This window comes from Helianthus annuus, chromosome 2 (assembly GCF_002127325.2).
Source record: "Helianthus annuus cultivar XRQ/B chromosome 2, HanXRQr2.0-SUNRISE, whole genome shotgun sequence".
In the NCBI taxonomy this organism is placed as follows: Eukaryota; Viridiplantae; Streptophyta; class Magnoliopsida; order Asterales; family Asteraceae; genus Helianthus; species Helianthus annuus.
Window position 1 is genome coordinate 87,160,773 of NC_035434.2, and position 26,605 is coordinate 87,187,377.

The window sequence follows — 26,605 nt, forward strand, 5'->3', positions numbered from 1 at the left end:
TCCCCGGAACAAATGCCGATTGGTTGCCACTAACAATATCATTCAACGCCACTTTTATTCTATCCGCAATAATCTTTCTAATACACTTGTATAACACATTACAACAGGCAATCAGCCGATAGTCCGTAACCACCGACGGAGAGGGAATCTTAGGAATAAGAACAATAAGCGTGTGATTTAACTCCCAAAGAAGCTTACCTGTGGCAAAAAAATCAATAACCGCGTTGGATACTTCACTACCGATAATCGGCCAGGCACCTTTAAAAAATCCTGCTGTATACCCATCTGGCCCTGGGCTTTATCCGACCCAATTGAGAACATAGCCTTCCTAACCTCTTCAGCTGTGACTGGACGAACCATATGAAGAGCAACATCCCTATCGATCGTTTTAGTAAATAATTCAGGAGACGGGGTGAGCGAAGTAACACCCGGGCACCCCAAAAAATTCTCATAATGATCAACAAACGCTTTCTGAACCATAGCATTTTCATAAACATTCCCACTAGCATCCCGAATAACATCGATACGGCTATAGTGAATTCTATTTTTGAGAGATGAGTGAAAAAAAGCCGTATTCATGTCACCTGCCGCTAACCAATCTACCTTGGATTTCTGCTTCAAGAAACGTTCTTCATCAAGCAAAGCAACCTGAAAATCATTACAGATATTGGCTTCCTCTTTCCGTAAATTCTCACTCGACGGATCAACATCAATATCACGCTGAATTCTATCAAGTTTATCGCGTAAGTCTTGCACTTTTTTATGAAGATTACCTTGCTGAAAAAGTAAGACTCGAAGAGGGGATTTAAGAAGGCGAAGCTTCTTAACAACCGAGAACTGATAGACACCACTGATACTTGTACCCCAAACCCGCTCCACAATCGGTAAAAAATCCGGTTTATGCACCAGAAAGTTTGCGAATTTGAAAGACCGACATTTTACCTTATCAGGTTCCGAAATCTTAAGAACACATGGAGAGTGATCCGATAACCGAGCAGGTTGGAAAACCGCAACCGCACTCGGAAACCGGGATATAAAATGAGAATTGCCCATCACTCTATCAATCTTCTTCATTAATCCGATCCCCTTCTTGGGTTTCTGATTCCACGTAAAATGAACCCCCGAACGCTTTAAATCCATCATCTGAATATCATCCACGCAAGCTTGAAACTCCCTCATACTCAAAGAAACCGAAGAAGACCCCATAGATTTATCTTCAAGATTCAGGGCAGAATTAAAATCACCTAACATGACCCAAGGATTATCGCGAACGAAGCTTTTATGCAACGAAAGGTGATTCCATAAATCCCTCCGAGAGATATAATAATTAGCTGCATAAATAATTGAACAGAAAATCATTATTTTCTCCTTTTTAAACATCAGCTGCAAGTGCATAACCTGATCAGATTCATTCAGCACCATAACATCAAAAATATGAGGATTCCAGCCGACTATAATTCTCGTTCCTTTATTACATCGAGCCCCATTAGATGTCCACTGCCAAGAACGAAAAACAGACTTGCAAACTCTAGCGAGATTACCCACCTCCACATGAGATTCAAGAATAGCACATAAACTTAAATTATAATTTTTTATAGCATGACGAACCTCCGACTGCTTAATGGGGCGGTTCAAACCCCTAATATTCCATGATGCAATACTAACCATTAGTAACCGATGAAGAAGGAGTGCTTGCCCCTTTTTTGGTATCAAATTTAATAGTTCCTTGCCTCAAAAAACCATCCATCTCATATCCATGCATCTCATTCAAATCGTCTACCACCTCTACATCTTCCTCATCATGAGCAGACACTGGTTTGTCACCCCCCTCTTCGTCATTGATAGTCGGATCACCAAGGACATCAAAAGGGTTTTTGGACTAAAAGTTACTCGAGCTTGCCCCACCAACCGGCTCCTCTTTCTTTCTACCAACCACTGGGCGATATTCGAATTTCAGCTTAGGCTTATTCACCGGAAAGCCCGTATGTGTAGCAATCTTCTTGCTGTGGACCCCCGTATAACCCTCCTCATCAATCACCTGATCATTATTGGGACGTCTACCCATTTGCTTACCCACCTTTTCCGTATTCTTTCCCTTTTTCGAAATTTGGTGAGGACAATTATCATCAGAATGGCCAACACGCAACAATGTGCACAACGAAGAGGATACCATTCATACTCGACAGACATAGCTTCCTTAGAAAACCCATCTCCCTCCAAATCAGGAATCGCCATTGTGATCTCTTCTCTAAGACTTTTATCAGCCGAGACCTCTATAAGGGCTCTCGTATAGCTACTACGTCCCCACATGTCCATGCACATCGACGTAGTGTATGAATCTAAGGCTTTCGGTTCCCCAATAGTGGTCGCTATCATGCTCAAGCCATCCTCAGTATAAGCAGCAATCGGAACATCATGAATTTTAACCCAAATCTGGATCTTTTTTACTTCCTTTTTTTCCAACTTAGCCGATGGACTCCATTTATTTAGAAATAATGGTTGAGAGCGAATAATCCAAGGACCATCCTGCATGACCTTCATCATACTATCTTCATCAGCAAATTTAAAGAAAAAGAATCCATTAGCGTTCATCATGGATTTCTGAATTCCATATTTTTTCCAATTGTTACGCACATAATAGTCTACTACAGGGTAAGCCACTCGATCCCCGAGAAAATAACCAACCAAGGTATTTGCCATCTTATCTTGAACACTACGCACAGATTCTCTTGGAAGAACATCACACCCCTCATGCACTGAATCACTTACCAGAGAACGAAAATTCACCTTTGAAGACTTATTTCCAAGCAATGAATCTGCATAGGACATAGGTTTCGAACTGCTTCCCCCATTCTCATCAGCTCCTTGTAACCCTTCTTGACCATTCTGACTCTTACTTGTCTCGCATTCCGGTTGCTTCATGTCTAAGTTAACTGGGGTCGTAATCTTTGTAAGTTTTTTTTGGGTAAAGGGTTACCCCGGTGATTTTATATATCAACAAACAAAACAAACCAAGTAGTGTAGGGAGTCTACACTAGTTCAATCATGAGGCATACCCCATGAAAGTAAGCCAAAACACCACACTCAAGCAACTACAAAACCAACACAAAAGCAACTAGCCTGACAACTAGGAAAAAACAAAATACAATTCAACAACTAGTTAGCCACCATCGTCCAATATCTCTTTGCCATGAACATCCCATTCGCTTAGAAGCCTGCGAACATTACCAGTATTCTTCAGTCTCGCGCCCATTAATTTGTATCGAACCAATTGTATTATATGAGCACCAACAGTCTCTGGAGGTCTTAACTGGTTTTTGAAAATCCTAGCATTGCGCTCCTGCCAAATAATGTAAGCCGTAGCCGCAACCACCACTCTAGCCACATAATCCGTAGCTAGCTTAGATTTGGACCGAATAAGCAACCAATCCACAATATCTGCCCATTTGGGTTGAACCGAATCCATACCCACCTTTCGTTTCACCATATCCCAAACTTTTGCCGAATCGTGATTAGGCAAATGGCTATGGGAATCGTGATTAGCATAGCATAATAAACAACACATCATGTTCATATTTTTCCGACGAGATAAATCCCAGTTTAGAATTTTATCCTGCGTGAGTAATTTGCCTCGCATGATCAGCCACATGAGAAACGCGTGCCGCGGTATACATTGAGTGAACCAGACGATAGTACTCCATTCTACTTCCGTTTCCTTATACCGAATCGAATTCCACACACACGAGGTCGAAAAATCGTTCCTATCATTACCATCTCGCCACATGACTCTGTCAAGTTTGTTCGGAGTAATGTGGAATTGATCTAGCTGAATTAAGACTGGAAATAAATCCCTCCAAGCAACCGGCCATTTCCACTCTCCATTTAACTGGATTTGAGACACAGAATCCTCAAGCCGAAAACCTGCATTAGCAATGGTTCTAGGCAAGATGAAATTCCCAAGCGGCCCTAGCTCACACCAAGAATCATACCAAGCCGAGGTCCTAGTACCATCTCCGATATCCGACCAAAAATATTGTCTCATTTGCGGTCTAAGCTGAAGAAGTTTTCTCCAAGAATAGCAGCTATTCGAAATAATCTTTGAAATCCAGAAATTTTTACCTTTTAACCTGTAGCTGTGCACCCACTCCACCCACAACGAATTTCTCTTCGTGACAATACTCCAAATATGATTAGTCATGAGAGCTTTGTTTACATCCCCTAATCGCCGAATTCCCAAACCACCTTCATACTTAGGAAGACAAACGACTTTCCAAGACACCTTCGCTTTACCTTTTTGGAACGCAACATCTTGGGACCACAGAAAATTCCTCATCTTTGCTTCCAATTCATGAATGACTCTATTCGGCAAAAGAAAGACAGACGACCAGAAAATATGCATAGAAGACAAGACGGAAATAATGAGCTGCAATCTTCCAACAAACGAGAGCAGTTTGTTACGCCAATGCTTGATTCGTTTGTCAAGACTGTCCATCAAAGTACTACAGTCTTTATAAAAGAGCCCCGATGAAATAAGGGGCACACCAAGATAACGCACAGGCAAGGATCCCTCCTTAAACGGCATAATGTTCAGAATAGCACTTTTTATATAACTTGGGACATTACAAAAGAACACCGTGCTTTTCTGGATACTAGGCACCAACCCCGACATTTTAGAAAATCAGAGAGAGAATTCATAATACACCTGGCCGAAGCAATTTCCCCTCTAGCAAACAGGAACAAATCGTCAGCAAAACATAAGTTGATTATTTGCTGCTTCTCACATTTGTTATGAAATTTAAAAGAAGAGTCGATCCTGATCATATGATGCAGAATGCCCGTGAGAACCTCCATCACCAGAGTAAATAGATACGGGGAGAGCGGATCACCCTGACGAAGCCCCCGGTTACCTTTGAAATACCCGTGTACATTACCGTTGACACAAACAGAGTACGAAGCAGTAGAGACACACACCATGATCCAATTGACCATCTTGTTGCTAAACCCAAAGCCAAGCAAGATATTATTAAGGAACTTCCAATCAACTGTATCTTAGGCCTTTTGGATATCAACTTTAAACGCACATCTTGGGGGACCAGAGTTTCTATGATAATTGTGCATCAATTCTTGGGTTAACAGAATATTATCAGAAATCTTTCTTCCTGGGACAAACGCAGATTGGTTTTTGCTGACAATATTATTCAAAGCCACCTTCACTCTCTCCGCAAGAATCTTGCTAATGCATTTATATATGACATTACAACAAGCTATCGGTCTGAAGTCAGTCACAACCGATGGGGAAGGAACCTTTGGCACTAGCACGATAAGAGTGTGGTTTAACTCTCGGAGAAGATTACCTGTGTCAAAAAAATCGATAATAGCCCTTGAGACATCATTACCAACAATATGCCACGCACTCTTGAAAAAAGCTGCCGTAAAGCCGTCTGGACCAGGAGCCTTGTCAATGCCAATAGAGAACATAGCATTCTTTACCTCATCTTCAGTTACCTGTCTACACATATGATTAGCAATATTCGGGTCCAATACATTAGTAAAAAAATCCGGAGCCGGATTTAGTGATGTATCGCCCCTACAACCCAAAAACTTTTCATAATGATCAACAAACGCTTGATAAACCTGATTGCCCTCATGGATAACACCCCCAGTATCACGGATAACATCAATACGGCTACGATGATTCTTGCTCTTTAGCGATGAGTGGAAAAAAGCCGTGTTCATATCCCCAGCTCTCAACCAGTCTACCTTGGATTTCTGTTTCAGAAAACGCTCCTCATCCAATAAGGCTTCTTGGTATTCAGCACTTAAAGTAGCTTCCTCAACCCGAAGACTCTCAATATCCGGCCGTTTATCAATAGAATTCTGAATGACATCAAGCTTCTCTCGGAGAGCCTCAACTTTTTTATGCAAGTTACCTTGCTTAAATAATAGTGCACGGAGAGGCTTCTTTAGAAGCCGAAGACGTTTAACAACGCAGAACTGGTGCACTCCATTTACTCTAGAATCCCACACCCTCTTCAAAATATCACAAAATTCAGGTTTAAAAACAAGAAAATTTGCGAATTTAAACGACCGATGTTTCAAAATATCTGCATCTGGGAGCTTTAAAACACACGGGCAATGATCCGATAGACGATACGGCTGGAAAAAAGCAACAGCATTCGGAAACTTGCTCACGAAGGGGGTATTACCGAGAACTCTATCAATCTTTTTTAGTAAACCAATTCCCTTTTTCGGCTTCTGACTCCATGTGAAATGAAGACCGGTTCGATTAATATCAAACATTTCGAGATCATCCACACACTCTTGGAACTCTATCATACTACGAGTAACCGAAGAAGCCCCCACCGATTTATCCTCTAAGTTTAACGCTGAGTTGAAATCTCCCATAATAAACCATGGATTATCGCCAACAAAACTTTTGTGCATAGAAAGATGGTGCCATAGCTCCCTTCGAGTCACATAATAATTAGCCGCGTAAACAACCGAACAAAAAGCTATTTTGTTATCTTTCTTGAAGAAGAGTTGTAAATGAATAACCTGGTCAGTCTGAGACAACACCATAACATCAAAAACAGCTGGATTCCATCCTATAATAATCCTAGTACCTTTGCTACATCGAGCTCCATTAGACGTCCAATCCCATGAGCGAAACACAGATCTGCACACATGGCTCAGTCTACTAACATCAACATGCGACTCTAGAATTGCACACAAACTCAAACTATAATCCTTAACAGCCTGTCGAACCTCCGTTTGCTTTAGAGGGCGGTTCAACCCCCTTATATTCCACGAAGCAAGACTAACCATTATTAACCGCCGAAAAAGGAGTGCTTGCCCCTTGTTTAGTTTCAGGTCTCCTAGTGTCTTTGACAAGAAAATCAGCCGTCTCATTATATACTTCTTGTACCTCGTCATCATCCGACTCATCTTTATCATCCCCTACTCCGCTTCCACCAGCTTCGTGGTCATTCCTCGAATCGTTTAACACATCAAAAGGATTGTTTGAGGTAAAGCTAGGTGTTGGGGTTGGTTTATTAACCCCACCACTAGTTTTTAACCCCACCGGACGATATTCAAATTTCTGTTTTTGTTTGTTAACCGGGAACCCCGTTCTCTTAGCCGTTTTCCTAGCATCCACATCCATAAACCCGTCCTTGTCTACCATTGGTTTTTTCGAGGGGCCTTTTGGATTAGAGACTTGATTAGCCTTTTGATTAGTTGTCGGAGCCTTCGTGACCTGCCTGACTTGCCTCGGACAAGCTCCATCATTATGCCCAAAAACCTTGCAAAAGGAGCATCGATGAGGGCTCCATTCGTACTCCACATACACCCTTTCCTTTACAAAACCCTCCCCGTCCACATCCGGAACTGCAATCACAATTTCCTCTTTGAACTCAGTTTCAGCCGAAATCTCAACCAAAGCTCTAGCAAAGCTACTCCTACCCCAAGAGTCTAAGCACATTGACGTAGTGTACGTGTCTAATGCCATAGGTTTACCAATAGCCGTTGCAATCATGCTTAATCCATCCTCCGTATACGCAGCTAGTGGAACCTCGTGTATCTTAACCCAAACTTGAACAGTTTTAACTTCCTTTTTTTCCAGCTTCAACGATGGGGACCATACATTTAGAAAAAGCGGTTGTGAGCGAATGATCCAAGGACCTTCTTTCATAGCATTCATCATACCAGTTTCATCCGCAAACTTAAAAAAGAAAAAGCCACTCGCATTCATCATAGATTTTTGAAGGCCATATTTCTTCCAATTATTCCTCACGAAGTAGTCAACAACCGGGAATGCAACACGATCACCAAGGAAGTATCCATATAACGTATTAGCAAGTTTATCTCTAACAAGTCTAACAGATGCTTTCGGCAAGACAACATCACAACCCTCATAAGCAATCGGACTTGCAAGGGATCTAAAGTTAATCTTCCTGGAACTAGACGCACCAATAGAGTCCGCATAAGATAACGGCTGCTTACCTGGATCCCTTTGGACATTCTGACTTCCATGCGCACCAATCTGATTGTTCAACAAACCCTTTTCAGCCGTATTAGGGTTTACATTAGGGACCCCACTAGGGTTTGCATGGGACGCTTGCATTGCCGTCTCAAACTTCCCCCCACATGCAGAATGAATATCCCCCTCCACAGGCTTAGAAATTTCGAACAAACCATCAAGGATTGAACTGTTATTGGTTGAATACATACCCCGCCTAGGAAACAGGTTGTTACCCTCAATATTCGTCACCCGCAATCCAATCCCACGTACCGGTGGTGATTTTTCTTCCGTCCCCGGAGTGGCTCCTTCCTTCAACAAAGGATTACCATCACTTCTACCCTCCATGCTCGCGTCAAACCAAAAGACACAACAACTCCAGCCAGCCAAGAACCGAAAACAAAAAAAACCCTAATCCTGAAACCCTAGCGCCGATATCAATCCTTAACACATTAATCCAGAGTATCAATCTAGCTAAATTAATCTCAGTTAACCGCGACCAATAACAACCAGATTAATATGAAAGGATCTCTAAGCAGCAACTATGGTGGCGATTGAGAAAGAAACGAAAAAAAACCCTAATTTCAGATTGATTACTATTGCTAACTAGTTCGTTATAGAGATTTGATGAACAAACTCTAATCACAGACTGTTATACAAACGAATCTCAAAGAAAATCTAGGGTTCATGATGAACAAGAAATCGCCCAGGAGAGAGGGAGGGTATACAGAATCGAAATTCGACCTTTCGTACAAGTTGTTCTGTGGTTAGTTCTATGATGTTCTATGATGAACAAGAAATCACCCGTAATCTTTGTAAGTTCATCGATAATATTTATTTTCTTAGGTTCAGTAACTGTTCCACGACGAGGAAGCATTGTATTGCCATCAATCTTAACCACACGACCAGTAATACCCTTGCCCAGAAACGGAGGTTTACTACGATCACCAGAAACAAAGTCAGCCGACTTCGTACGTTCATCCATTGAAAAAAGACCACTCCCTCCTTCAGACCACGTATCACCAAGCATGTACAAGAAACCCTAGAGCACCAAATAAACAAAAAACGGCAGACAAGAGAAAATAAAACCCTAACCTAGCAAAAACCTATCCCATGAAAATCGAAAAACAAAGATCATGAAATCAGGCGGCGATTGAAAAAACAAAGAAAAAACCCTAGATTAAACGATCAAGAATAAAAACTAGTTCGTTATAGATGCAAGAAAGAGCCTCTAATCACAGACTGTTATACATACTTTCACGAAAAATCAAAGGATCAGAGAGGAACAAAAATCGCCATTGCTATGTACTCACTTGAGGGTGCTTAGAAGTTTTGAACAACAACCAAGCAAAGCTAGAGGGATCACGGAATCAAACGGCACCCTATATAGATAACTACATAAATAACCGGACCTAAATCGGGGGATTGGATAGTATGAGGTTTCGTAAACCAAATGAGTATTGGAACTCATACGATATGGTTTAACAAAGTCCATATATGTGACACCTGTGTCACCACCACCATCAAACAAATACCAAGCCAATGAAATATTGTATTTCATACTTGGGATCTGTATAAATATGTGTATCTTTTGCACGTATCAATTCTTGTTCGATTTCGGGCTTTAAATCGCTTTCTGGAAGGTTATACGCGATCTGATGCGTAAATATAACCAGTTTAATGCAACAAACACTCCGGAACAGTGAAATAGGCTTAACATACCTTAAATAACCATTACATAACTTAGAAATAAGTTTTGGATGGTTTGGTATGCCGAAATCAAGTTTATTCGCTTACAGGGACTAAATTCGACAAACCGCGAAAGTATGTCAATTTGTACTGTAACAGACCTTCCGGAACTTGATCATAAGTTAAGTATGCCCTAAATATTCTTTACATAGCTTAAAAATAGGCTTTGAGGTGTTTGGTACGCAAAAATAAACTTTATGCTCATTAAGGGACTAAAAGCGTCAAAAAGTGCATAAGTTTGCATTTTCGCGCATATTTTACGTTCTGAATACTTCCGGACTTCCAAAAATTTATGTAAGCATTAAAATATTTTATTTTAGTGTTTGGTATGATAAATTCCATTCGTCGCTTAATTTGGATCGTTTTTGCGTTCGTTACGACTCCCGTCGTAATTAAGCGAATAACGCAACCGTACGACCAAACGAACCGACATGCGTGATGTCTTTGAGCATATTTTAAGTTCCCTATACTTTAATATCATTTTAGAGCCTTGAAATGAGGTTAAAGGGGTTTAAAAGTGCCACAAAAATCAAGTTTTACAAGTGTAGGGACCATTTTTGAAATTTCTGGCAGATTCAATGAACCTAGTCCATTTTGAAGTGTTAATGGTTTTCACCCATGGTTTTGCAAAACCATGGGATGGTATTCAATGAACATAGTCCACATTAGGGGCTCCCATGGTTTTTGAAAACCATGTGCCCACATGTAAGGTCTAGATCAAATCACGTTTTTCGACGAACGATCTTAACGGTTCAAGGAAATCTATAAATACCCCTCACCCATTTCATTCTTCCTCACATTTGAATCTGATTCTACACTCTCTATGTGGAAGTATATGCTTCCTACCTGAGAGTGAATCGGGTTCGAATCTTGCGGGGACCTTCTGTAAGTATTCTTTCGCGTTTTTCATTCGTTTTAGCGTTAAAGTCAAACTGCGTTTGACTTTCTACATTAACCAGTTTATGGTCAATGCGAAGTTCGTTTGAACTTCATAACGTGAGCGTAATCACGATGGTTATAGTCCCTAGTAACTATACCTACTAATTACCACGTTATCTAGGCTCAGTGACGAGTCGTAGTTTCGGCCAAAATGCGTTTTCTCGCGTATTTTGTAACCAAACTACTCTAGGGTATTAAAACCGTTTGTTTTAATACCAAACCTGTTTTCTAACTTTACTAAACATGTTCTAGCATGTTTAGCTCGTCGCTTTTAGATTTGTGCTTGTTTAGGGTCGTAAAGGTAAGCGATCTAATCAATCGCTTATGCTTACGAACCCGACCCATTGGTCGATCTTTAGGATCCGACCAAACACATTAGGTGACCATAGTTGTATAGGGAATAACCTTCCGAGGTTAAACCTTATGGTCACGACGTTTAGTTAGTTATATGATAGGAAGTTTATATGCCTTAGGTAAATTACCAAAATACCCTTTTTGCGCCAAAATTCATTCTAAGCATATGTAACTTAATTTTTGACATCTAAACTGATTTAACAACAATATTAAACATGTTAAGGCATATCTTGCTTGTCATAGGACTAGTTAGGCATTCCAAACGCGTTTTACGCAAATGACGCGTTAAAGTGGCGTAAGCTACCTAAACGGGTCGTAATGGGTCAAAAGCACTTAGGATAGGTTTCGTTTTAGTACGTAGGCTTCGTTAAACCATATTACATAAGTTCCCATACTTATTTGGTTTACGAACCCTTGTACTACCCGATCCTCCGATAGGGCCGTTTATTAATGTAGATACCTATATAGGTGCCGTTTGATTCCGTGATCTTCTAGCTTTGCTTGGTGGTTATCCTAAGACTTCTAAGCACCCTCAAGTGAGTACATAGACCCCTCTTTTACTGTTTTTTTCAAATATTTTGGGGTGAAACACATGTGCCTACTTGTTACTTTCATGATTTCATGCTTTTATATCATATACTTGCTATGTTCATTAGTACACTATTAGTAAATGATTTCATTATGTTTTTGCTATGTATGCCCATTGTGTGCATACTTAGTACATCGTTTTACATAACATTTCATGCTATGTATGTTCAACATACTTAGTACATTTTACATCACATGCTATGTATGCCCATTGTGTGCATACTTAGTACATCGTTTTACATAACATTTCATGCTATGTATGTTCATCATACTTAGTACATCGTTTTACAAGACATCTTATACTTGGTATCATGCTATGTATGTCCATCCGTCGCATACTTAGTACATTGTTTGTGCATTCTTACCTATGGTTTGGTTGTTACATATTTCACTTGCCATACATGACATTTTGTTTACACAATACTTGATTGACATTTGACAACGATTTAGACATGGGCAATTTACATTGGTGGTTTATGTGGGTAAGTGATTTGAGTAACGAGACGTGTGTAATGTGATACAAGCATGGTGGATACGCCGCTGGTACTTCCTATATATTAGTGCTTGTATTATATTACATGGCGTAGCGTTATTTAAATCATTCATTTGGATTTATACATTTTTACACAAATAACATATTTTTCACAAGACATTGTTTTACAAAACAGTTTGTTTTATACAAACTCATTTTTACTTGGTTATTCATTTAACCTTACATCATTCTTTTAACTATACATATCTATCATCGATTTTCAAACGTTTTATAAAAGCAAACACTTAAACTGGATTCATGACAAGTTTTTGGTTAAACATTTTCTTAAACCTAAGTCATGGATCCTATTTTTCATAAAACCTATGTACTCGCCGGCATTTTTATGCTGACGTATTTTCACATGTGTTTCAGGTACAATAGTTGATGATATTTGATGATGATATTGATGCATGCTCACATAGGATTGGACGAGACCTTAGTGACATTAAAAGATGCAAGACTAGTTAATTTTTGTTATGTTTCTTTATTGTTAAGACATTGTAACTCATTTAATTCAATAAAACGAAATTTGTTTAATCCATGGTTGTGAAACAATGATTCTGTTACAACACTCCCCGACGTTTCCGCCACGTTTTGTTGTTTTACGTGGTCGGGGTGTGACAGAAAAGTTGGTATCAGAGCCAATGGTTATAGGGAATTAGGTTATTAGTAATGCTTTGACCTAGTCTATAACCTTCCTAGGACCCTAACGCGAGTTTACTTGCGTTTAGTCATAAAACAATACCGTCACTTATCCTTAAGTGACAACCACAACGAGAACATAAATTTGATCTGCCTTGAAAACTAATCATCTGTTCTAGGATGATTTATTATAAGGTTTTGAACCCTTCCAGTTTGACTCATATTTGGCTTAGTGCCTTTTGAGTTTTCAAACTCGTCAAAGTTTGGGTCTAAATAATGTGAACACGTGCAAACTGGAAGAGTGGGTGCCTGTACCCTGAGTTTTCTGTCTAAGGCTAGAGTGTTCGTACAAATCCGCAGTATCGGACCAGTCACTCTTACCTGGGAACTCTTGGGGTGAGTGTCCACTTATAGGCGAGCATGTCTTCGCGATACATTATATTGACTCGCTTACTTTGATTAGTCACCGTCTCATTTGTTTGCCTTTGGTAACAAACAAATGGTCACAATCTTCATGCGTTGTCATTCTCTTTTGACTATCTTTTGCTTATTTCCTCCTATGCCTTCCATTGTCTTCAAGATGCCTCTTCATCGCAACAATACTCAAATGTCTAAACCTGGTGCTGCAATTACCCAGCGAATAGGCGTCGTACTCAAGAGGACCGTTGATTTAGCTACCACCATGACTCGCCTCAGGGATGAAGCTGTATAAGGGAACTACTCCTTGGTGCAATCAATGCCACCGTCATCATCCGAATCAAATACCCTGTTTTAAGTGTACCCACAGTGGACGATGGGGACATTTGGTTAACATGTGCCGCTTTGCAATCCAAAGCAAAGCTGTTACAATCTTGCTGCTGCTTAACCTTCAATTTCTGCTTCATATGTTGCCTTGGCATATCTAGCGCCTCAACCTCATGAACTTTCTACCTTGTGTATCGACGTAAGCACGCCTAGTGCAGGGTGTCGGAACACCTCCCGTTACACAAACTCCAAAATCCATATAGGATCTTTCTATCCTCATAATTAGATCCTTGTGGGTGAGTAACATTCATCGGAGTCCTTAATTAAATTCTCTGTATGATTCAATACGTACATTACAATTCAATAAGGACAAAGCCGAATTCCTATTAAGATTTTTCTATCTTCATAGATAGATTCTTGAAAATGATTAAAGTGCCAAATGAAATCCACGGATTGGATTCCTGGTGTACTTTAAGTATCCTCGTCCTAAGATAACAAATTAATAACTGAGTTAAGCAACTATGTGATTATGTGCTTATGTGTTCCGTTTTATGCTTTTGGTGTAATCCAAGTTTTTGTTATCCAAATCCTCGTAGAATCGTCCATATCATTCGTATAAGGGATTCATAGTAGGATATCCAAAGGTACTATATTAAATCCTCAATGGGCTTTTACGTAATAGTAAAGACCCTTGGATTATATTGTACTATTCCATAATTAGACCCTTGAGTGGTCTAGTTAAACAGATTGATCCAAAAATCTAGCTAGGAATATCATGTGATGATATAGCTGAAAGGACTCCTTTGTGGCCTAGTTAAAAAGATCATCTGTCGATCTAATTAAAAGGACCCAATGGTAGTCTAGTCACCCTCATCACAAGTTTGATATTCTTCCCCAAAAAATTACAAAACAAACTGTGCGGACTGTGCAAGGAATTACGTAATTATGGATGCATACATAATTATGGAATTTAGTGCACAGAAACCACAGCAAGTTTTTTTTTTGGGTAAAGGGTTACCCCGGTTAAATTTTATTTCACACAAACATACAAAACAAGTGAGGGCCTAACGTGAACCCCCAATTCTCAAACATGACATGCCACATTTGAGTCCAACAAGCAACAAAGCAAAACAAAGAAAACAACTAGTCACAAGGGACAAAACAACGCCAAAAAACACACCAAGCCCTTAGCCGCAATCATCATCGTCTATCAACAACCCTCGCGGTAAGCTCCATAAGTGTAATACTCTCGTCGCTTGGACTGATGTTTTGAACTTCATAGAATGCATCTTCATTCGGACCGTGTTTAGAATGAGTTCCACTAGCTGGCTCGCACTCCTCTTCTTACTAGAAAACAGCCGCTGGTTCCTCTCTTGCCATACAAAGTAGACCGCCGCAGCAACCACAAGACGACCCACAATATGAAAAACCTTCTTCGAATCCGCATGCTGAAGTAAATGGTTATAAACCGCATCCCAAGATGAATCAATAGTTCCCATATCCACAAGATCTCGCACACCATGCCATACGCAACAAGCATATGAGCACTCAAAGAAGAGATGTTCATGAGAATCTGGACCAGACGTACATAAGGAACAACACATTAGATTAAAGTTCATATTCCCCGCGGACGCCCAGCTCATCATCACGTCCTGAGTCTTTAATTTCTTTTTTATAAGAAGCCACAAGACAAACGAATGCCTAGGAATAGCTTGAGGAAACCACACAAAATTAGCCCAAGGAACCACACTTTGACTGGTCCGAATCTCCTCCCAAACCATCGAAGTCCCATAGTCTACAATTGAACCCTGACTAGATCTCCACACAACCCTATCCTGTATACTCGGATTCAAGTTAATAGCCCGCATGGTTAGAAGGCCCGGAAATCGCTGAATCCAAGCATTCGGCCACCTCCATCCACCGAATTCCCACAGCTCCGCAACCTTCGTTTGCATACCAAACCCAGCATTAGCAATCATCCTCGGGGTCAGAAAGAAACTCAACGGACACGCATCATCCCACATGTCAAACCACGCAAATGTTTTAAGACCGTCCCCAATTTCCATCCATATATGTTTCCGAATAATTGGGCGCAGTTGTAACATTTTCCTCCAGCTCCAAGCGATATTATTTTTAACCGGAACATCCCAGAAGCTCCTATCACGTAAATGATATATATGAACCCATTTAACCCACAAGGATTCTCTACCTGTTAGGAGACTCCAAACATGCGAGACCATGAGAGCATTATTCATATCCGCCACCCTACGAATACCCAAACCCCCTTCTTGTTTCGGAAGACACAGACTACTCCACTTGACTTTAGCTTTACCTTTGATATTATTGCCCTGAGCCCACAAAAAACGTCTCATCTTTTCCTCTAGCTCCATAGTGACACGCTTAGGTAAAACGAACACCGAAGCCCAATAGACATGCATAGATGATAAAACTGACCGAATTAGCTGGAGGCGTCCTGCAAAGGACAAACTCTTCACTTTCCAATCAGTTATCTTTGCCTCCATATTCTCCACTATCCGCTTACAATCTCCGTACACGAGTCTACTTGTAATTAGCGGAACCCCTAAATATCGGACCGGAAGAGTGCCCTCCTCAAAAGGCATGAAACTTCGGATGAGGCCCTTCACACTATTCGACACATTTGCAAAATAAACGGTGCTCTTAGACATACTTGGAACCAACCCCGACATGCTCTTAAACAGGTTTAAAGAGTCCATAATGACCTTAGCCGAGTTCTTATCCCCTCTCGCGAACATGAAGAGATCATCAGCAAAACACAAATTGATTATCCTTTGCTTCTCACACTTGTTATGGAATCTAAATTCCAAAGACAAATCAACTTGTTTCTGCAATATTAAGGTTAAAACCTCCATAACCAACGTAAAAAGGTATGGAGATATCGGGTCACCTTGCCTCAACCCCCTTTTTCCTTGAAAGTAACCATATAAATTCCCATGTAAGCCCACCGAGAAGGAAGTAGTCGAAACACACACCATAATCCAACTAACCATTTTCGGATGAAAACCAAAGCCCATAAGAATCTGCTTCAAAAAATTCCAATCAACCGTATCATAAACTTTTTGAATATCCACCTTAAACGCACATCTCGGAGGCCCATGATTTCTATGATAGTTGTGCATTAATTCCTGAGTTAAGAGGATATTATCAGAAATCCTCCTCCCCGGAACAAACGCCGATTGGTTGATGTTCACAATGTCTGCCAAACCCTCTTTAATCCGATTCGTGACAATTTTACTAATACATTTATACAATGTATTGCAACAAGAAATAGGTCTATAATCCGAGATCGAATCAGGAGTAGCCACCTTTGGGATCAGCGAAAGAATTGTATGATTCAGCTCCCTCAACAGTTTACCATTAATAAAGAAATCTTGAACCGCCCTACACACATCCTTGCCAGTGATATTCCAAGTTTTCTTAAAAAACATAGAGGTATAACCATCCGGGCCAGGCGCTTTATTACCAGCAATAGAGAACATAGCTTGCTTAATTTCATCATCAGTCACCTCACGCACCATACCACTAGCTTTGGCCGAAGATAACACGTTACGAAATAAGTCCGGAGCCGGTTGCAATGAGATATCCCCCACCGAACCAAAAAAATTAGTATAGTGGTCCACCATGACCTGCGGAACCGACCCCCCTTCATGCAACGTTCCATTCCTGTCTCTAATAGAAAAAATCCGGCTTCGATGGTTTTTCGTTTTAACAACGTTATGAAAGTATCTCGTATTCGAATCCCCAACCTCAAGCCAGTCTACCTTAGATTTTTGTTTCAGAAACATTCCTTCATCACGCACCGCATCTTTATAGAGCTGAAGTAACCGGCCATGTTCACTAATAAGATCTCCATTTAACGGGTCCCCATCCATGCTAACCTGGCACTCATCCAATTGCTTACGCATATTAATAACCTTCTGGTGCAAATTTCCTTGTTGATAAAGAATCTTTCGAAGCGGAGCTTTTAGCAACTTCAACTTCCGAACAACCTGAAACATGTGGTGCCCATCAATATAAGTACTCCAAACTCGCTGCACCTCCTCCAAGAATCCACGTTTATCAGCCACTAAGTTAACAAACTTAAAAGGCTTTGGCTTTTCTCTCGAAACTTCCGGTAACTTTAGGATACACGGAGCATGATCCGAAACCCTATAAGGGTGAAAATACGCAGCAGCATTTGGGAAAACATCTAGACAATTAATGTTGCACATGACCCGATCAAGTTTTCTAAATATAATGCCACTATCCTGATGCTTATTCGACCAGGTAAAATGAAGCCCCGAACTATTAACGTCGAACATCTCTATCTCATTAACACACTCCTTGAATTCTCTATTTCCGATATGAAACGTAGAAGATCCGACACTTGTGTCCTCATAAGAAAGATGTGCGTTAAAATCACCCATCATCACCCAAGGTTTATTCCTCATAAACGACCGATGCATGACTAAATTCTGCCACAAATCCCTTCGTTTCTTATAATAATTGTCCGCGTACACAAACGAAACAAATAAAGATTTTTGATCTAATTTAAACAACACCTGCGTATGAACAACTTGATCCGTTTGAGCGAGAATCATCACATCCACAACATTAGCATCCCATCCTACCAGAATTCTAGTACCCTTACTACAAAGAGCCGTGTTAGAAGCCCAACTCCAAGAACGACAAACCTTTTGACAAACCTCATAAACCTTCGAAGAGTCAACATGCGTCTCCATAATCGCACAAACATGCAAATGATTATCTACCATTACCTGACGAACCTCCTTCTGTTTAAGGGAGCGGTTCAACCCCCTAATATTCCAGGAGGCAATACTACCCATGGACACCACCATCACCGGGTGTGCTTGCACCCTCAGCCCCTTGATTTACCTGTTTCTTCTCCATGTATTTTGGAATATCATCCAAAAGATCATCAATACCCACATCATCCACTCGGACTTCCTCCGCATTAGTGCTAATTGACTTTCCACGAATGATCTTAGCCGTTTGAGAAGTTTCCGCTGGTCTATCTTGTTGCCGATCTCCAAACCCCAAACTGACATCATCAAGTTCTTGACCTTCTTCACCCAGCACCTGAAACGGATTTGAAGTGGAGACTTTGTTATCAGATTGCACCGTACCCTGTGAATTTGATTTCTGTTTGACTACCGGTCGATAAATAAACTTCTGCTTCTGATTGGTAATATGCACCCCCTGATTGCTTGGTTTTCTAACTTTCTTAGCATTCTGGAAGACCTCCTGACCTTTATCAGCCGTAACATCACCCGCTTTAACACTCTTTGGACACGAGGCATCATCATGCCCAAACACACAACAAGCAGAACATCTCATGGGGACCCAGTCATACTCGACCTTTATTACTGATTTTGAAAAACCTTTCCCGTCTAAAGAAGGAACAGCCATGGTGATAGTCTCCTTCAGATCCCTACTTGCATGGATATCAATCAGTGCTCTAGCAAAACTATTTCGGCCCCAAGACTCCGCACACATAGTTGCCGTATAGGAATCCAGCATTTTTGGTGTCCCTATTTTCGAAGCTAACAGACTTAGGCCATCCTCAGTAAACGCAGCCAAAGGGATATCATGCATCTTCACCCAAACCGGAACCGTAGTGATGTCCTCCTTTTCGACAGTAACCGTAGGAGACCACTCCTTTAAAATTATCGGCACGTTCCTTATCATCCACGGGCCATCCTCCAACAATTGGTCAATCCCTTCTTTCGTATCAAACTTAAAGAAAAAGAATCCCTTGGCATTCATCATCATTTTCGTTAAACCATACTTAACCCAGAACTTTTTAGCAAAATAATCCACCACTGGAAACGCAAGCCTTTTCCCCAGAAAATACCCGTATAACGTGTGAACATACCTCTCAGAAACTTGTTTCACAGAAGATAGCGGAATGACAACATCAGCACCTTCAAATGTTTCATTCGATTCTAGAGTTCTGAAATTCACTTTAACATCCGCCTTTTTCCTTTGGACCACATTAGCAAACGATCGTGACTCATGACCCTTAACAGTCGGCTCATCCTTACTAGCCATCGAAGAAGAGGCTCCAGCAGTAAACACGTTTTCCACCGGTTTAGAAATACTCATCAACCCATCCAAAACCGAAGAATTCGAAGTAGAATACATACCTCTTCTAGGAAGCAAAGGGTTACCTTCAATATTAGTTACACGTAATCCAATTCCACGAACCGGAGCTGTTCCAGGTGTAGAAAGTTCCTCAACCACAGGTTCATTCATGTACTCAGCACCATCGACATTGATCGGTTCATTAGGGAAATTATTGAACAAATTCGGCGGTTTACCACGATCATGCAGGACACCGTCAGCAGAATCAGCAGGCTTGGAACGAACATCCATAGCGAATTACACACCTCTCACTTGAAACCAAAAAAACAAACAAACATGCACACGTAAACCCTATTGCCGCCACCAACAAACCGAAAACAAAACCCTAAATCCTATAAACCCTAGAATGAAACCTGATCCCTTAATCGATTAAACCTGAGCACCAATCTAGCTAAATTAATCTCAGTTAACCGCAATCAGTGACTACCAGTTTAATAAATCAGGGTTCTTGAATCAAAACTAGAGCGGCGATTAGAAGAAGAAACGAAAATAAACCCTAGTTCTAGATCGATCCCAAGTGCTAACGAGTTCGTTATAGAGTATTGGAAGATCAATCCTCTAATCACAGACTGTTATACACAAGATCACGAAGAAAAACTTTGGATTCATGAGGAACAAAAATCGCCTATAGGAGAGAGAGAATTAGGGTTTCGTACGGAATCTTGGGGAAGAAGCAGCTATGCTAGGGCACTCATTGAGGTACAGGCAGGGGCTGATTTAAAGAAGAGTGTTAATGTTGCGAAACCACAGCAAGTTTTGTCGTGTATCTAGAGTTAACCCTGTTCATTTTCGTATCTGAAGAAATTGTGGAAAATGACTCATTCCGTTCATTTTCGTTTCTGAAGAAATTATGGAAAATGACTCATTCCGTTCATTTTCGTTTCCGAAGGATACCCATTAAGGAAAATGACTCATTCCGTGCATTTTCGTTTCTAAAGGATACCCATTAAGGAAAATGACTCATTCCGTGCATTTTCGTTTCTAAAGGATACCCATTAAGGAAAATGACTCATTCCGTGAATTTTCGTTTCTAAAGGATACCCATTAAGGAAAATGACTCATTCCGTGCATTTTCGTTTCTAAAGGATACCCATTAAGGAAAATGACTCATTCCGTGCATTTTCGTTTCTAAAGGATACCCATTAAGGAAAATGACTCATTCCGTGCATTTTCGTTTCTAAAGGATACCCCCATTAAGGAAAATGACTCATTCCGTGCATTTTCGTTTCTAAAGGATACCCATTAAGGAAAATGACTCATTCTGTGCATTTTTCGTTTCTGAAAATTTTCCCTCGAAGGGAAATGAATATCCCTGATCTTTCCTTCATTTCCGTTTCTGAAGAGTCTCCGTTAAGGAAATGACAGGATATTGCCTTGCATATCTTTGGTGGCTTTTTGACACAAAGTCACAGATAGACTCCTACGAATAAATTTCGGGACGAAATTTCCTAAAGTAGGGGAGACTGTGACACCTGTGTCACCACCACCATCAAACAAATACCAAGCCAATGAAATATTGTATTTCATACTTGGGATCTGTATAAATATGTGTATCTTTTGCACGTATCAATTCTTGTTCGATTTCGGGCTTTAAATCGCTTTCTGGAAGGTTATATGCGATCTGATGCGTAAATATAACCAGTTTAATGCAACAAACACTCCGGAACAGTGAAATAGGCTTAACATACCTTAAATAACCATTACATAACTTAGAAATAAGTTTTGGATGGTTTGGTATGCCGAAATCAAGTTTATTCGCTTACAGGGACTAAATTCGACAAACTGCAAAAGTATGTCAATTTGTACTGTAACAGACCTTTCGGAACTTGATCATAAGTTAAGTATGCCCTAAATATTCTTTACATAGCTTAAAAATAGGCTTTGAGGTGTTTGGTACGCAAAAATAAACTTTATGCTCATTCAGGGACTAAAAGCGTCAAAAAGTGCATAAGTTTGCATTTTCGCGCATATTTTACGTTCTGAATACTTCCGGACTTCCAAAAATTTATGTAAGCATTAAAATATTTTATTTTAGTGTTTGGTATGATAAATTCCATTCGTCGCTTAATTTGGATCGTTTTTGCGTTCGTTACGACTCCCGTCGTAATTAAGCGAATAACGAAACCGTACGACCAAACGAACCGACATGCGTGATGTCTTTGAGCATATTTTAAGTTCCCTATACTTTAATATCATTTTAGAGCCTTGAAATGAGGTTAAAGGGGTTTAAAAGTGCCAAAAAAATCAAGTTTTACAAGTGTAGGGACCATTTTTGAAATTTCTGGCAGATTCAATGAACCTAGTCCATTTTGAAGTGTTAATGGTTTTCACCCATGGTTTTGCAAAACCATGGGATGGTATTCAATGAACATAGTCCACATTAGGGGCTCCCATGGTTTTTGAAAACCATGTGCCCACATGTAAGGTCTAGATCAAATCACGTTTTTCGACGAACGATCTTAACGGTTCAAGGAAATCTATAAATACCCCTCACCCATTTCATTTTTCCTCACATTTGAATCTGATTCTACACTCTCTAAGTGGAAGTATATGCTTCCTACCTGAGAGTGAATCGGGTTCGAATCTTGCGGGGACCTTCTGTAAGTATTCTTTCGCGTTTTTCATTCGTTTTAGCGTTAAAGTCAAACTGTGTTTGACTTTCTACATTAACCAGTTTATGGTCAATGCGAAGTTCGTTTGAACTTCATAACGTGAGCGTAATCACGATGGTTATAGTCCCTAGTAACTATACCTACTGATTACCACGTTATCTAGGCTCAGTGACGAGTCGTAGTTTCGGCCAAAATGCGTTTTCTCGCGTATTTTGTAACCAAACTACTCTAGGGTATTAAAACCGTTTGTTTTAATACCAAACCTGTTTTCTAACTTTACTAAACATGTTCTAGCATGTTTAGCTCGTCGCTTTTAGATTTGTGCTTGTTTAGGGTCGTAAAGGTAAGCGATCTAATCAATCGCTTATGCTTACAAACCCGACCCATTGGTCGATCTTTAGGATCCGACCAAACACATTAGGTGACCATAGTTGTATAGGGAATAACCTTCCGAGGTTATACCTTATGGTCACGACGTTTAGTTAGTTATATGATAGTTAGTTTATATGCCTTAGGTAAATTACCAAAATACCCTTTTTGCGCCAAAATTCATTCTAAGCATATGTAACTTAATTTTTGACATCTAAACTGATTTAGCAACAATATTAAACATGTTAAGGCATATCTTGCTTGTCATAGGACTAGTTAGGCATTCCAAACGCGTTTTACGCAAATGACGCGTTAAAGTGGCGTAAGCTACCTAAACGGGTCGTAATGGGTCAAAAGCACTTAGGATAGGTTTCGTTTTAGTATGTAGGCTTTTTTTTTTTGGGTAAAGGGTTACCCCGGTAAATTTTATAAATCACCAAACCAAATAAAAACAGGGTGTGCCAAGACACTGACACACACTACTAGTCAAGACAAACCAAGACTAGAACATCCAAGAACAACAACCAATGACAAAAAAAAACATACAACCCGAAAAAAAAAAACAAAGCCAATCACTAAGCCTCTAGTAACAGGACACCGAACAATAATAAGCTCTAGCCCGGGTCACAATCCAAATTCGTTATCGAAATCTGCCAGGTATCCAAGAGGTCACAGTGCTTCCGATCCCTCTCAAGCTTGAACCCCATAATCTTCAATCGAACCGTACTGATGATAGCATGGGAAAGCATATCAGGAGTTCGTTGGACGCTAGAAAATAACCGGTTATTCCTCTCTTGCCATACAAAGTACGTAGCAGCCGCAATAAGGAGTTTACCAACAATCCGGTCAAGCTTACGAGAATTTGCATTTTGAATCATCCACTGCATAATCGAGGACCATGTGTTATTGACACTCTCCATGTTTACCATTTTCCTGACTGAATCCCAAATTTTCGTGGCAAAGGAGCATTGAAAGAAGAGGTGGTCTCTAGAATCACGGTCATGGTGACAAAGAGGACAACACATAAGAATCAGATTTGAAATACTACCCGCTTCCCAAATAGCCATCCTGTCTTGCGTCTTTAACTTATTAGTTATCACTAACCACAAATGGAATGAATGCCGAGGAATGCATTGACTGAACCAAATCGAGTCAACCAATCAACCCTATCACCCCTATGACGCAAGGTGTTCCAAGCTTCCCAAGACCGAAAATGACAAAGGTTCCCTTCCATATCTTTCCAACTACATCGATCAGCCATATCAACTAAAGATGCGGTGAAGGAATATTTATAAGAACCGGAAAAATATTACATAAGTTCCCTAAGTCAACCCAATCAACCCTATCACCCCTAGTACGCAGGCTTTGTTAAACCATATTACATAAGTTCCCATATTTATTTGGTTTACGAACCCTTGTACTACCCGATCCTCCGATAGGTCCGTTTATTAATGTAGATACCTATATAGGTGCCGTTTGATTCCGTGATCTTCTAGCTTTGCTTGGTGGTTATCCTAAGACTTCTAAGCACCCTCAAGTGAGTACATAGACCCCTCTTTTACTGTTTTTTTTCAAATATTTTGGGGTGAAACACTTGTGCCTACTTGTTACTTTCATGATTTCATGCTTTTATATCATATACTTTCTATGTTCATTAGTACACTATTACTACATGATTTCATTATGTTTTTGCTATGTATGCCCATTGTGTGCATACTTAGTACATCGTTTTACATAACATTTCATGCTATGTATGTTCAACATACTTAGTACATTTTACATCACATGCTATGTATGCCCATTGTGTGCATACTTAGTACATCGTTTTACATAACATTTCATGCTATGTATGTTCATCATACTTAGTACATCGTTTTACAAGACATCTTATACTTGGTATCATGCTATGTATGTCCATCCGTCGCATACTTAGTACATTGTTTGTGCATTCTTACCTATGGTTTGGTTGTTACACATTTCACTTGCCATACATGACATTTTGTTTACACAATACTTGATTGACATTTGACAACGGTTTAGACATGGGCAATTTACATTGGTGGTTTATGTGGGTAAGTGATTTGAGTAACGAGACGTGTGTAATGTGATACAAGCATGATGGATACGCCGCTGGTACTTCCTATATATAAGTGCTTGTATTATATTACATGGCGTAGCGTTATTTAAATCATTCATTTGGATTTATACATTTTTACACAAATAACATATTTTTCACAAGACATTGTTTTACAAAACAGTTTGTTTTATACAAACTCATTTTTACTTGATTATTCATTTAACCTTACATCATTCTTTTAACTATACATATCTATCATCGATTTTCAAACGTTTTATAAAAGCAAACACTTAAACTGGATACATGACAAGTTTTTGGTTAAACATTTTCTTAAACCTAAGTCATGGATCCTATTTTTCATAAAACCTATGTACTCGCCGGCATTTTTATGCTGACGTATTTTCACATGTGTTTCAGGTACAATAGTTGATGATATTTGATGATGATATTGATGCATGCTCACATAGGATTGGACGAGACCTTAGTGACATTAAAAGATGCAAGACTAGTTAATTTTTGTTATGTTTCTTTATTGTTAAGACATTGTAACTCATTTAATTCAATAAAACGAAATTTGTTTAATCCATGGTTGTGAAACAATGATTCTGTTACAACACTCCCCGACGTTTCCGCCACGTTTTGTTGTTTTACGTGGTCGGGGTGTGACAATATACTAACATGAAACATAACCTAAGTGCTTATGACTCGTTACGACCTGTTTAGGTAGCCTATGCTACTTTAACGCGTCGTTCGCGTAAAACGCGTTCGGACCGCTTAAATAGTCCTATGATAAGTAAAATATGCCTTAATATAGTTACCTAATCAGTTTAGATGTCAAAATTTAGGTTACATATGCTTAAAATGAATTTATGCGTAAAAAGGGTATTTTGGTAATTTACCTAAGGCATAAGAACTACTTATCATACAACTACTTAAACGACGTGACCATAAGGCATAACCTCAAAAGGTTATTCCCTATACAACTATATTCACCTAATGTGTTTGGTCGGATCCTAATGATCGGCCAAACGGGTCGGGTTCGAAAGTATAAGCGATTGTTTAGATCGCTTACCTTTACGACCCTAGACAAGCACAGATCTAAAAGTGACGAGCTAAACATGCTAGAACACGTTTAGTAAAGTTAGAAAACAGGTTTGGTATTAAAACAAACGGTTTTAATACCCTAGAGTAGTTTGGTTACAAAATACGCGAGGAAACGCATTTTGGCCGAAACTACGACTCGTCACTGAGCCTAGATAACGTGGAAATCAGTAGGTATAGTCACTAGGGACCATAACCATCGTGATTTCGCTCACGTTATGAAGTTCAAACGAACTTCGCGTTGACCATAAACTGATCAATGCAAAAAGTCAAACGCAGTTTGACTTTAACGCTAAAACGAACAATAAACGCGAAAGAATACTTACAGAAGGTCCCCGCAAGATTCGAACCCGATTCACTCTCAGGTAGGAAGCATATACTTCCACTTAGAGAGTGTAGAATCAGATTCAAATGTGAGGAAGAATGAAATGGGTGAGGGGTATTTATAGATTTCATGGAACCGTTAAGATCGTTCGTCGTAAAACGTGATTTAATCTCAACCGTACACATGTGCCCATGGTTTTGTAAAACCATGGGAGCCCCTAATATGATCCCATAGAATTGTAATAACCATTAGATATCAGCCCATGGTATTGCAAAACCATGGATTTAAAACCATCAAATCTCAAAAGTGGACCAAGTTCAATGTATCTGCCAGAAATTTCAAAAATGATCCCTGCACTTGTAAAACTTGATTG

The 26,605-nt window shown here is 39.9% G+C and overlaps 2 protein-coding genes across 2 annotated transcripts; both read right to left on the bottom strand.

Annotated features, from left to right (window-relative positions):
- Positions 1-3,160: 3,160 nt before the first annotated feature.
- On the bottom strand, positions 3,161-4,669 carry LOC110890557. Its single transcript, XM_022138176.1, has one exon. The coding sequence runs from the start codon at positions 4,667-4,669 to the stop codon at positions 3,161-3,163; it is 1,509 nt and encodes a 502-aa protein (XP_021993868.1).
- A 380-nt stretch (positions 4,670-5,049) lies between these two features.
- LOC110890563 lies at positions 5,050-8,365 on the bottom strand. The gene is made up of 2 exons (XM_022138178.1): positions 6,823-8,365; positions 5,050-6,716 (listed from the first exon to the last, which is right to left on the bottom strand). The coding sequence occupies exons 1-2, from the start codon at positions 8,363-8,365 to the stop codon at positions 5,050-5,052; spliced, it is 3,210 nt and encodes a 1,069-aa protein (XP_021993870.1).
- Between the last annotated feature and the right edge of the window lie 18,240 nt (positions 8,366-26,605).